We start from the raw sequence: 14,446 nt of genomic DNA, 5'->3' as shown, positions 1-14,446 counted from the left end.
CTCAGCTGGGAATATCAGCTGACCCCTACAAGAAATTGGTCCCACACAGCAATATAAGAAATCAGTTTAATGTAAGTCATTTTACAAAACATAAACCGCCCTGATAAATGTATATCAACACAAGAAATCTACAACATAAAAAAAACAAAGAGACTTTCAGGGTACTCATGAGCCATTAACATGTGGCTCTACATCCATGCTCTCATTATCCTCCTCCTCCTCCTCTTCTTCTTCTTCTTCTTGATCTCCCTCATTCATCTCCTCTCCAGCACCTCCATCCACATGTGACTCCATCTGTGCAGTGTCACCCTCTTCACCCTCCTCAGCCTCTTCCTCCTCCTCCTCTTCCTCCTCCTCCTCCACCATCCCAGCTGGACCTGATTTAATAAATGAATATATGCATCAATCCATGGCCGTCTGTCAGCCCCGAGCCCACCGGCTCCTCCTACTGAAGCAGCTGGACACTAGTTTTCAGCTCAAGTTACTCAAAACAGGAGGTGATGTTTGTTGCATTTCTTATTGTCAGCAGCAGATTAATGCACCATCATGGTGCTCTAGTGAGTATTTGGAGCAGCAAGATGGTGTATGTGGGACTGAGTCAAAATAAACTACAGTGTGTGTTCATGGTAATGAAGCAGCAAGCCACCCAGTGCAATAGCGTGGCTCACTGATGTGTGTATCGTCTGAACAAGGGAGCTCTGTGGCACACAGGAAGAAGACATTCAGCCTTTGGATACACACAGTACTTGTTAGTGGGATATATTATTAGTTCAGCTTTTTATAATAAGGTAGGTTAAAAACTACTACTAATTACCATTCAGAATCTACTGCTGTGATTGGCTGGCAATAGAGCTGCCTCAGTATGCAATTTTCTTACAACTCCTGAATAATAATGCCATGCCATGCCATAACAGGAGTAACCCCCCCCCCCATGTTCTACAGTATTAGTGGAGTTCTGGAGGAGTGTTTGGTCAGCACTGACCTTGTCTGAGATCTCTGCCTGGGATCTGACCGGCCTGCAGCATTCCTTTCAACCTCTCCACCTCTGCCAACGATGAAGCATTAGCGATGGCGTTCTGAAATGCAAACACACTCATGTAAATATCAGCTAAAATGCTCCGACAAATTGTATTCCAAGAGTTTCAGTTACAGACATGTTGGAGGGGAAGCCCGCTGCACCAAAATGTCACCACCACTGCATCAGAACTTTAAGAAACGTCACAAAGTCGTAATTACACAACCCAGTGGAGCGGTGTTTTCGACTGAACTCATAGCAGTCACCTGCTCTCTCTCTCCACTTCGAGGAGGAGAGGACATTGGGCAATAGGTGGGGTACACCCTGGACTAGTCGCCAGTTAATCAGAGAGAGAGACAGAGGAGCATTCACACTCACGAGACGAGCAATTTTCCTATTAAACCTAACCTGCGTGTCTTTGGATTATGGGAGGAAGTGACTGACACGACTGTCAGTTACACACAGTACAGCTATGAACATCTAGTCAAGAGTTTCAAAATAAAACCAGCAGAGAAGGAAATATGGGTTTTGTGTATGATATACAGTACTAAGGGTGGGAAGTAATTAAGTACATGTACTGTAGTCAAGTACAATCAAAGGAAATAGACTTTAGCCTTTCCATTCTGTACTCTTCACCTCTAATTTTGTACTTTAATCCATTCATTTGAATGCAGCATTCAAATACTGTTTTGAAAATCGATTTCCATGGCAAGCATAGAAGGCTCGAGTCACCTCCACATTCTGAGGATGACTAAAATGTGATTGAAATGGACATTAATGTGTCCCGAACAGAAGCTTCAAGTGGCAAACGTGCACATATTTCACATTTTGGATGATAGAACTACAAGACCCAATAGCACAACGTCAACAAGTGAACCTTGATTGCTTCCACATCAGCCTGAGACGGCCCCGTCCTCTTCTTCTCCGGCTGGGCTGCCACTCCGGGAGTGAATCTGAAAGGAACGCACATCACTTAGACAAGGTGGACGCGCATGGGCTTCTCTGACCTCTCAACCAGTGTAGTCAATCTCATGTGTAGTATCTTTTCTTGAGTCTAATAAGCAGATACATTGTCCACAGACAGCAGTCCTGAGCAACACGGAGGAGTGTTTCTGGCTTCAGGTTTAATCAGATTTATGACCTCCTCTATGGAAGGTATGTTTTTGCTCACATTTACTGAAACAAGGATCAAGTGATTAGCTTTTGGTGCAGATCCCAGATTTTTAAAAGAATTCCCTTACACTGTGAAACACTACAAAAATGTAAATCTGATTTTAAAGTTTTGGGATCTTAACAGCACATAGATAAGAAATATGCCAATCACCATGTGTATTCTGCTGTACAGATCTACTGTACATGACAGGTGGTGCTGGTGTGTTTTTGTTTTTTTTAGCATTTAACCCGTTCCAGCAGCCAGGATCCAGTGATTCTGAGGAGCTGCTGTCTAACATGGACTTTCAATCTTACGTTTTCGTTTTCCTGGCAATATCCTTTGCAAGCTGAGCACCTCGTTTGCCTTTGAACATTTTCTCTGCTTCCTGGCGTTCCTATGGCGATATCACACAGTCAAAGTGAAAACCCGCATTAATCACAGGAAGAGCTTCATCTAAATGGGGGCAAGGCCAGGCAGGAAAATGCAAAAAAATCCACCAGAACTCCTTTGGACATTCAACAGGATGTTAACTCCAGGGTGGAAGAGTTTAACACATTGTTAACAACCACTGTAAAGCTTAAAATGTAAATCTGCCACTGTAATGCCATACTACTGTTTTAGCTTCCATCTCCAATACATATGATGCATGACTAACACCACATGCCAGGTGTTGAATACTGCAGAGGTTCAAAAGTACCCGCTCACTTGCACTTACCTTGAGCTTTACCTTCTGGAAGTCAAGCACACGGATCTGTGGGATTTTGTTGATGACATAGAGCCTGTAATGCTTCTTGTTTGTCACTGGGTTCCTTAACAAGCTGGAAATTCAGTTATTACAAACATGTATGATCATAATTCAGCAGCACACAAGAAGGATCAATAACCTATTTATGTAGAGCATGGGTATTCATACCTGAGAAGGGTCAGTGTCTTTACTGAGGCCAGAGGGTCCAAGTCACCCTACGCATGAAAACAATCACAAACTTGTATTCACCATTTATTAAGAAATATTAATCTATAACACTGAGACGGTTCTCTTGCACAGACAGCTGTTGAAATGCACTCACCAGCTCCTGAATGTTGTTGTTTGTGAGAACCAGTTCTGTCAAACTTGGCAGAGATTGTTCCAGATTCTCACCTATGCGACTGGAGAAACAGTTCAGAGGGTTACAAGCATGCAGCCATGTGCACTATGACCAGTTTAAACCGTCTCCATTAAGACAGTGTGACATCATAGCTCGCATATAAACCATTATCAGCTCCTGTCTAAAAAAAAAAAAAAAAAAAAAAAAAAAAAAAAAAAAAAAGGGGGTATGCAATCAATAATCAATAATAATCCAAAAAATATATAATTTTTCAACTATGCAACTTTAAGCAATTAGCAACTTTCAGACACCAAATACATTAAGCTTGAAGTGTGGGAGCTGTTACTTAGTTTATTAGCAGAGGCTCTGGGTAAACAGTTATGTATATTATAACATGTGTGTCTGGGGCTTTATTGTGAATGATAAAACGGATCTCATATGCGCTGCCTTTGACACTGTGGAGTAGAGTTTGTTATCTGGGTTCAGACCACAGAGCCTCCATGTTATCATGTAAGCCTCACAACTGTCAGCTAGAGGGCTAAGGTTAAAGAGCAAAGTAAGCGTTCTATGGATCATGAGCAACATCAACAAATATCTTTTGTATTAAATGGTGGGAAACTTAAGTCCACTATGAAAATACTCCATTACAGATAAAAGTTCTGTATTCTTAACCTCGCTACGGTAAAATTAGCTACGTACGACAGCAACATTTACTTAAAATACTCAGAAATCCTTAATTTCACAGTACACTACAGAGCTGACAAGATGTAATAAGAGCAAATTAGATCGATCCGAAAGTCTCCATAGATGGATGAAATGTGTTGACTAGCCAGTATAAATTAAACCCACCATAATACCATAGCTTCTGCTACTGGGGGCCCACTACCTTGCATGTTTTGGATCAAACCTGTCTCAAATGACCAGATTGTCATCAAGCTCTGCAGAAGCCTGACAACGACCCATTCATTTGAATCAGGTCTGTTGGAGCTGGCAAACTTATAAAGCATGCAGGCCGCTTTGGCTTTAAGAAACATCACACATGAATATAATGCATATGAATTATAGTAGCTCCTTGGTTAATCTGTGCATACAGCAGCAGGATTTTTCTTAACTGGAACATCATATTGCATTTTTTTGGACATTGGAAGGAGTTGCAACGATAACTTACCAAATCCTGTTGTTGTTCATTAGCAACGTTTTCAGTCTTTTGAGCAGAGGGAAGCCGTCCAGTTTTCTGACTTCATTATCAGAGAAGTCGATGGTGTCAAACTGGTCCAGAGTAGCGCCAAGATTTTCAAGCACTGGAATTTTATAACCTGTGAGATGAACAAATATGAAGGTTGATTAGGAACTTTTTCTAGGCCTTGAAAAATCATCATTTTTTTCCCCCACAGAGATCAGGATGCCATAGATGACACATAAAGTGACTGACAGAGACACTTAATATGAGACATTATTGGTCAGTCAGCTTTTCAACAGAGGGGTTTTGGTTAACACAAGAGGAATTCCTCTGTAGTTTCCCCCAATGTTCCTGTAAACCAATTCCCTCTGGAATAACAATATTCCAATCAATAGGAAAATATGTTTTTCCTATGCTCCAACATCATGTCCTTTACATGGTGTCATTATTTTGAGTTACCTTTACTTGAAATAATTTCAAATGCTTGCTAGAAAAGGGTTTCATCAAAAACTAGATTTGCCGCAATCTTATCAAATTTGTCGAGACTATTAGCTCTATTTCTGCGAGGACTGGAATAAACCTGTCTGTTATTTGGGACTGTCAATATTGTAAAAGCATTTAGAAGAAACGAAAAAAGCCAAATTCCATCCACGGCCATTCTATGATTAGTAGGAGTTGTTTTGTTGTCATTACCACTGCCAGAGAAGCTTCAAATAAGGATATACACAGTGTACACAGTAGATGCCCCATTCAGGCTTGTGAGAAGCCTGTCATCATGTTTCTCTGGGGGCTGTGGCCTGTTCTAATAGGACTTTTATTTCTGATGAAAGAAACCGAAGAACACAATGGTATAATTCATTGGTGACATTTTACTGTTAAGAACGTGTTGAATTGAATACACCACAACATGGAATCTTACATTTAAGCACAATGTTAAATTACTGTCCCGATACTAATGTAAAGTTGTTGTAAAAGTCAACATGATCAAAAATAAAGGTTATTTTAATAAAATAATTGAGCTTCCCCCTCCCTCACTGTCTCCGGAAGCCATGTTAGCTGTCTATGCAAGCTAGGCTAGGCTAGCTATGAGAAAGTCACACTGAAAACTTTAGAAAATAGTACGACTGTTTCCACTAAGGTCACCAAGTCTTCCGCTCACTTGTGTCTTCGTGTCACTTTAACTTCATTCTCAAAGCTGCTGATAATACAAACACTGATTTTGGTAGTTGCGTTACTTGAGCGTTCTGTCATAGCTAACAGCTAACTAGCTACACAGTAAAACAGTTATAACGTAGGCCCATGTAAAGGATGTTTTGCTGTTCATATCGTGGAGTTCACACACTAATTTATCACGTTTTGACCCAATTTGGGCTTGAGGCCCGCGGAAAGCCTCAGTAAGCTAACGATAACTTAACACATCCAACGAATACGTAGTGGTGAAGAAGTTTAACCGACCTCGTAAATCCAGCTCTCTGTCTCTCACGGGGTTGGTATATTGAGCAGCCTGCTCAATTAGCTCTGCAGACAATTTCACCATGTCGAGGCCAAGAATAGAGGTTACCCTCTTTTATTATTTCTGAATTAAAGAACCTTCTGAGTGCACCACTCCAAACACGCTGCTGCTGCCCGCCCGGAACAAAGGTTTCAATCGCTGTGTGGTGAAAAAAACACTGGCTTTATTTTGTCGTAACGCCCCCGAGCGGCCGGAGGACAATAACACATCACACTGTTTAACAAGGCTGACAGGAGGGCAAGTTTGAGGTCCCTCTCACTTATATCTATATATGTAGATGATAATAATAATGATAATAATAATAATCTTGGCCATGTGAGTGTGTTTGTGCATCTATTTTTGATATTTAAAGCCAGTGTTCAAATGATCTACTCATTATCAAGCTTCTGCAGAGGCCTGATGATCCATTCACTTGAATCAGAGAGAAACATCTAAAACAGGGGTGCCCACACTTTTTCGGCTTGCGAGCTACTTTTAAAATGATCAGGTCAAAATGATCTACCTACATTAAAAATATATTTATTTATATATATACTGAGTATACTTTATATATACGATATATGTTGGTGTATACACTAATGTAACCCTTGGTATTACACCTAAAAATTGACAGCAGTAATGCACATAGGTGGCAAACAGTGATGCACACAATATATTATAATATTGCACACAAGTGACAAGACTAACTGGAACATTCAATACATTTATGGTCACTACCTTACTCTGATGACTTGCACTGAATGGAGTCAAATATCCCTTCCTATCCTATTCCCCATCCCAGAATATCCCTTCTTTAGTAGATATAAATTGGAAGGCTAACCAGTTCACTTTGCTCGCTGGAGTTTTGCAGTACCTAGCGCATTTTGACCGCGCATGTCCCTGCCCGCGACCCGTAGCAGAGAAGAGATCTCAGACTGGCCATCCTGTACGTCAATCAAGTCGCAAAAGCCATAGGGAAGATACATAGAGTCATTCATTTTCTTTTTTCTTTTTTTTTTTAATGTCACACGATTTACCCGCACCACCTTCGCGATCGACCAGTAGATCGCGATCGACGTATTGGGCACCCCTGATCTAAAACATGAACTGACTTAAGTACATATTTCTGTCACCAACACGTGCATATTAAAACTCAACATTTTGTTAAAAAACTAAATTTTACCTGTGAAATCTTTGCAGTCACGTTCAATCATCCACCCATCCATCCATCTATCCAACCACTTTCCTCTGTTTGTCAGCGTGCGCTGTCTTGTAATGGTAAAGTAAAAATCTTACAGGCACAACACATTGTGACTGAAAGTATAGCCTACTAATAAAATGCCACACTACAGCAGACTCTAACTAACCAACAGTAGAGTAGTTTACTTTGTATGTTTTGGTAGTTTTTGGCAGAATTTTGGCAAATGGGATAAATAGTGAAGTATGACTTGACATGAGTCACACTAAATCTGAGGTGTGTGTCACACACACACACACACACAAGAGGGCAGAGTTCTTACTTGCTGTGTGCATCAAAACAGAACAAAGCTCTAAATTGACCTCCAAAGCTTCATGTCAGGATTTCAGGCTGTACAGCTCAGACAAATCAAAAATGATCTTTGAACTTTAAGGATAATGCCTGGTAGTTTAATATAGTTTGACAGTTAATAGCTAATTTGTGTTTTTCCACAAGCTTTTATCCAAAACATAATAATCTAACAACTCAGGCCTTACTGTGAATGGAGCTATAAGGAATATAAAAGAAAAGGTGAAACAGATTTGATGTTTGATTTGGTGTTTGAGAAAGATCATTTACTAAACTAGAGAATGACAGACGTAAAACGGCGAAGAACTAAAAAAGTAACTAAAACATGATTAAAAAGATGAAATCTCTCAGTTAAATCACTTGATTGGTGGGAAAGGAAAAACAATTTTCTTATTTTGCAAAATCAATTAAAAACGCATATGGCTGTCTTTATTCTTTTGACTACATCTTATAATCTAAATAACCAGTGTCCGATTCATGCTATTTCAGGGGTAGGGCAAAAACAATAAAAAGGGCAGCAGCACGCAGAAAGGTGTGACATATATGCAGTGGAACAGTTCCAAACCCTGGTCAAGATTTTTTTTTTTAATTCAAACAAAGTCAAACCGTTTGTCACTTCTCAATTACAGTTTTCTGATTAGCGAGGATACAGAATCTGAAGATCATGTAGCACTTACAAAACATAAGATTTAAAAGTGCTGTACAGCTCTTAGTCAAGCTAAGTAAAAAATAAAACACTGGTGTGAATGATTCTGTTCACTGACAATATTTGTCAGCCTTCCATACTTTTCAGTTGATCACAAAATCTGTGTTAATTTTGGTAAAATTGTTGCGATAGTTAAATATTCAAGGAAGCAAAGGTAACTGTTATTATGACACTGGTGGCAAACTGCTGAACCTTTAATCCATCAAAAAAGTGCGTCAGTCTGAGTTAAATTTCCACTGTTCTATAAGAATGTCACACTACTTCATGCATTAGAGCTGAATATTGACATTACATATAAATTATGTAAAGTCATCCTACATGAACACTATTACTGGGCCTACTGGAATTCACAATGCTGCTGTTGTTTTCCCGTACTCTGTCTGTATTTTTCTATATTTTTCATCAGTTTCCATCTTGCTTTTTACTCATCAGGTTTAGCTCCCTGTCCAGCACCACTCCTGCTAGACAAACAGCAGCACCCAGCATCGCCCAGACCTATCAGTCTAACCTGCTGCTTACTGATAACAGCTCGTGCACTTACACATGTCAATATCAACCTATTTGTAGCCTGTGCGTATTCTGGACAGATAGTCATCTGGAGTTTTTCAAGAAGTTGGATTGGTGGGATGGATCAAAATAATGCTTGTGATTTTCATTATTTATGTATTTCAGAACAAGCGGTCAGTCTTGCAAGTGCAGTTGAAAAATGTAGAATACAATTTTAGGAATACAGTATTTGATATGAAGCTTACAGTTTAAGCACGTAGATGCATGGCAGCACCATGTCACACCTCCTTAACAACTAAATATTTTTATTTATTAGTATTTTATTTTATCTTGAATGGAAACTGTTGCTCATGCAGCAACTGCAACATAAAACAAAGGGACAACTCCCACCCTTGAGACAGAACCAAATGTTTACATCCAGCAGAGAAACTAAGCAGCCTACATCTTCTCAAGTATTGTACTTCACTTGAGTGTTTCCACTACATGTTACATGTTCCATCAATTCCTCCGACAGCTAGCATAGCTGGTTACTTTGCACTACTGTAAAGGTTTTAGGTGCAAAGCAGATCAGATTATTAAATTTGATGCATTGTTATAGATTTAATTACCCAACTGCATACTGTATATGACAGTGAGATTTAGCTCCAGTAGTTAACTGGCTAGTGTGTAGTGTTCCTGTGTTAGCTCGCACGGCTAAATACTCATCTTGTCTGGACAATTTACAGTAGAGTTGATCCCTGCCTTAATTCAGGCTTGCTATTTGACCGTTTACATGTCATTAAAAACCTCAAGCCATTGGGATGTGTCTATTGTGAAATGGTAAACGCCATTTATTCCTGATGCACAAAAATTGTTGGTGATTGCCAGTCTGCCAGTCTTCTCAGATTTATTTCGAACACCTGAAGTGTAACTTGAATGTGCTGCTTGAGGGCATTAGATGCACAAGTTTAGATTCTTTGATCACTAATTTAATATTTAACAAGAACAGGTGAGTGACGTGTAGCCAAACATATCAGCAAACAGTTAGCATTTTTGCTAACACCAAACATTAAAAGAAAGGATATCAATGAACACTAAATCACTCTATATGCAGATGATATTGTTCTCTTTCAAAAAAAAAATCTCAGTTTCCGTTCTTGTACTATTATTAGATTATTAGATCTATATGGACCCTCTTCTGAGAACTATGCAAAGGCAAATGCCCCTAACCTAATGTAACCTGTTGTTAGCACGTCTGAAAGAGATACCAAAAATCATAAAAACATAAGTGTCTTATAAGATCAGTGTTCACTTGGGTATTGCTCTGTCTTTATAATTTGGGGCAACTGTAAGTTTATTCCAGGGAGAAAAGAAAATAATAGCACTGATTCATTACCATGAACATTTAACCTGTAGTTTATTGTCACTCAGTCTCCCATACACCATCTTCCTGCCCTTAATACTCTAAAAAAAAAAGCACCAAATATGAATGAAATTATCTGCAATTGAAAGTAAGCTTGAAAGTTTTCTCCTAGTTGAGTAACTGTTTTTAAAGGCGTCTTGAGTAGGAACCATTGGACTTGGGGCTGAGTGTCACAGACAGGATTTAACCACTTAAGTCTTAGTCACTGATTACCACTTATGACGTGACTGCTGTAGTTAACTTTGCCAATGTTGACAAGGTGCCTTGTGTTGCTAACACACAGTTGACAACACTGAACAATAGATGAAACAGGTTTACTGTGATTAATGACTATTTTCATGTCAGAGGAAGCGTGTGCACTTTAACACACTCAAACATAGGTTATTTATGACTCATATAACTACATCACAGTTACACACAGGTGCTCTGGCTAGTCTGTAAAGCACAGGGCTTTGTCACCACAGACAGGGGTCCACATACTAAATCCTACATGTGGTTAGATTTCAGCAACAGCAGCACTTTGTTTAAAAGTTGGGGAAAGATCACTTTTTCTGACTTATAAAGCCAGATGAATCCAAACAGTTGACCAAGCTCCAAGTCTGCCTTAAGGTCATACAGTCCTGGATGACCAGCAATTTTCTGCTGTTAAATTCAGACAAAACTGAAGTTATTGTGCTTGACCCTAAATACCTTCAAGACACATTTTCTGATAAAATATACTACGCTGGATGGCATTACTCTGGCCTCGAGCACCACTGTAAGGAATCTGGGAGTTATCTTTGATCAGGATTTGTCCTTTACTCCCACATAAAATAAAGTTTCAGGACTGCCTTTTTCTATGTACATAACATTTCTAAAATCAGGCCCATCCTGTCTATGAATGATGCAGAAAAACTAGTCCAGGTTGGATTATTGCAATTCCTTACTATGAGGTTGCCCCAATAAGTGTGTGAAGACTCTCTAGCTGGTCCAGAATGCGGCTTGTATACTGACGAGAACGAGGGGAAGAGATCATATTTCTCCCGTACTGACTTCTCGTCACTGGCTTCCAGTAAAATCCAGAATAGAATTTAATTTCCTTCTCCTCACCTACAAGGCTCTTAATGGTCAGGCTCCATCATATCTTACAGAGCTCATGGTACTATACTACCCCACTAGAGCACTGCACTCCCAGAATGCAGGCCTACTAGTGGTCCCTAAAGTCCTCAATCAATGATTCTTTGTGTTAAATAAAACATAATCCATAAGGCATTTCATTCCTTTCAAAATGAATTTGCTGTTGAAACTTAGTAGTATATAAATAGAATTAGTAGGAGACAGGGTTGTATGGTCAAAGGAAGCTTGACAGCCAGGATGAGTGTACCACATGTTACCTGAACACATAGCAATTTGGATGAAACTCTAAATAAAAGTATAGCCTACACTACTAGTCTTTGTTGGATTGTCCATTATTATGTATACATTCAGATTTCTTGAAATAATCCAGGTTAACCCTTGTATGGTGTTCGGGTTTGTGGGCCCGATTTCATCCGTTTTCATATTCTTTATCAAAAGAAAAATTATACGATTAATAACTTTTCAAACTCAGACTCATCAATATGAGCCAAGGTTAATGAGTCTGAGATTGAAAAAATAATTAATCGTATCACTTGATAAAAAAATTAAAACGGGTCCCACAGACCCGAACACCATACAAGGGTTAAACCACAGGTTCTGGTTTATTGTGACTGGGCCCAAACCACTAGTCTCAGCCTAGTTATCATTGTTGGTTAAAGGAGGTGAACGCTGTCCAAACACACTTTAAACCATTGTAGTCACATTTCAGGTTGACTCAGAAAATCCCAATATTATGCAACCAAAAGAAAATAGGACTAATACAAACAGAAACCAGCAATGGAAATTTCGTAAAATGACAATGTTTATCTTGTCATTGACTAAAAGTTCAGCTTCCACTCAGGTCTGTTCTTATATTTTTCATTGTGATCTTCCATTCTTTTTCTCAGCTCTGACTCTGGTCTCATTTCAGACCCTGTCGTTTTTCCTCTGGCCTGCTGTAGTCCTTCCTCTTTTCCTCCGCTCCCCAGTCCACTCACCAGCCCCTCATCACGTAATCAGCTCCCTAAAACACACACCCACTTACTTATCCCTTTTGCCATCCACTGACAGAATGAATGGGTCATCATCTTAAAACAGGACTAAAATTTCTCAAATGGCAACAATGTAGTAGCAGCTGAAAAAGCTGCCAGCTCTGAGAGCTGAACCAGTCAGAGGTGAAAAAGAAGTAGCGACCTCAGAGTCTGCACAGGTAGAGCAAAAGAGCAATCATCCATTATGACACCACAGGTGAACCTGGTCAACAACCCCAAACTTTGTGTGTAGTATACCATACCTTCACAACATTTGTTTTCAAACTAAAGTGCACTGAAGATTTTGTACATTTTTAAAGATTATCTATTATTTTATACATGCACATCTTGTCACTTACAGATTCTGGGTATGACACAATGGCTGTGGATTGTGGGTGAGGAGGTGGCAGAAGATGGCAATGTGTCGTGTTCCAATGCCTCTAAAGCACCTCGTCCCTTCAGCCAGCTCTGTCTGCCACATGCTGTCTGTCACCGGCAACATAGGGAAACGGTATGGATACTGGGTCAGTCTAATTATGCAGTGCCGGTGTCCTGAAACCCTAGGATGGATGGATGGCTGGTTTCTGGAGATTGGTTGCTCTCAAGTTAGGCCCATTTCAGCACACAACTCGAAGGAAACTGCTGTTGAGAATCAAAATTGGCTTACAAGCCACTTACCATCATGGGTTAAAAAAGCAGTGTGGCCCTTCCCAGTCCATAATGAAAATTAATTGATAATTAACCTTTTTGGTTTGGTATCATGTATTTTATTGCTAACAATACAATTACACAGGCATGGGTTTTTATGTTATTTGCAGGCATCTGAATTTCATATGAGGTCCAAATAATTGAGTGAAATTGTCATTAGAACTTTTCTTTTCTTCACTGCTTTGCCTGAGTTGCTATTTCCCCTCTTGCTCCATAATGTTCCTACGTATGGGTCAAAGTTTCTGTAAATTTATTGTCAAGTTCTTTTTGGTCCATGTGCATCTACAGCTCCTCTGAAATGCACATATTCCTTCCCATGAAAAATGTGTGTGTTTATGTATTCAAATGCATCCAAAAGACACATCAAGAATCCTGCTTAGCACTTCTGGCTGCACAGGCAGTTTGTGGTGCGCATATATGTTTTCACATAGACCTCTAGATTCACTTTTCCTTCAGTGGACACATCAGGCCAAAGCTTCCTTGTACACCACAAATATCACAAATCGTATAATAGGTAGTGCTGATTTTTCTATATCACAGCTAACAACTGCAGCAATGGAAAGCTGGTGTTTGTGAGCACTAGGACACACCTTTGCCTGTGGCCTTAGGTGAGATTTTAACTTGTAGGTCCTCTCCACATGTTGACCAAGCTTTAGCCAATTATATATATTGTGGAATCAGTGAAAAAATATTTTCTTGTTTGAGGCATTGTTATGGGGTACTGCTGTGGGTGTGATTTAGAGAACCTCCTATGAAGCAACATGATTCAAATAGCATGACAGAACACAATTGCTGATTAGTGCTGCTGCGTAGATGGCAGTTACACCCATGCACCATAGAGCAGACCCACATCAGCCAGCCACATAATGTCATTTGGGTGGACAGTGAAACAATACTAATGGATCTATAATGAACTGAGGTGAATGTAGGTAATCTCTGCTTTCCATTCATGTTGAGTCATTGCTGAGTTCTATTGTTAAAGATGACTGCTGGTGATAAGAAAACAAAAGACAAAAGTGTTAATCGCTCAGCAATCTGAACACACCTTGACCAGGTTTAGCTTTTATCGCTCGAGTGAAAAGTTTTTATTTATCTAAGGCTTTATATTATATCAACTCTTAATTGGTCACAATGTCTTTTGTTCAAATGTTCTATTATTCCCACAGGTGTAAATCAGATTTGGTTGTTGTGCTTTCTATTTGAACCTTAAATAATGTCAGAGCTGTATCCTGAAGCTCTGAGCCTGAAAAAACAGGACCTTTGCTTCTCTACTTCCTCCTAATGGCATGTGTCCATCTGTCTCCACACCAATACATTGGAGGTGATTGGAATTTAAATGACAAGATGATGTGCTCTAAGTTGAAGGGTCATCTCCACTGGTCTATTATGTTGCAGGTGCTGGTTAGAGTTTAAATTAAGAAATTGGTCTTTATGGGATAGACAAAGTCTACTGTTAAATGAATGTAAATATATAAAACTTAAAAGTCAAATTTAACTAAACACATTCTCAGGTATTCTATAACAGG

General features: G+C 39.5%; 1 protein-coding gene across 1 annotated transcript; it reads right to left on the bottom strand.

Annotated features, from left to right (window-relative positions):
* Positions 1–52: 52 nt before the first annotated feature.
* snrpa1 (small nuclear ribonucleoprotein polypeptide A') lies at positions 53–6,068 on the bottom strand. Its single transcript, XM_070835091.1, has 9 exons — positions 5,889–6,068; positions 4,422–4,569; positions 3,236–3,314; positions 3,082–3,128; positions 2,884–2,986; positions 2,483–2,562; positions 1,893–1,968; positions 983–1,076; positions 53–377 (listed from the first exon to the last, which is right to left on the bottom strand). Exons 1-9 carry the CDS (start codon positions 5,968–5,970, stop codon positions 166–168), a joined length of 921 nt encoding a protein of 306 aa, XP_070691192.1. The 5' UTR covers positions 5,971–6,068; the 3' UTR covers positions 53–165.
* Between the last annotated feature and the right edge of the window lie 8,378 nt (positions 6,069–14,446).

Source organism: Pempheris klunzingeri, chromosome 1, assembly GCF_042242105.1.
Source record: "Pempheris klunzingeri isolate RE-2024b chromosome 1, fPemKlu1.hap1, whole genome shotgun sequence".
Lineage (NCBI taxonomy): Eukaryota > Metazoa > Chordata > Actinopteri > Acropomatiformes > Pempheridae > Pempheris > Pempheris klunzingeri.
Note: the sequence above shows the minus strand (reverse complement) of the source record. Positions and strands in the feature narration are given on the sequence as shown.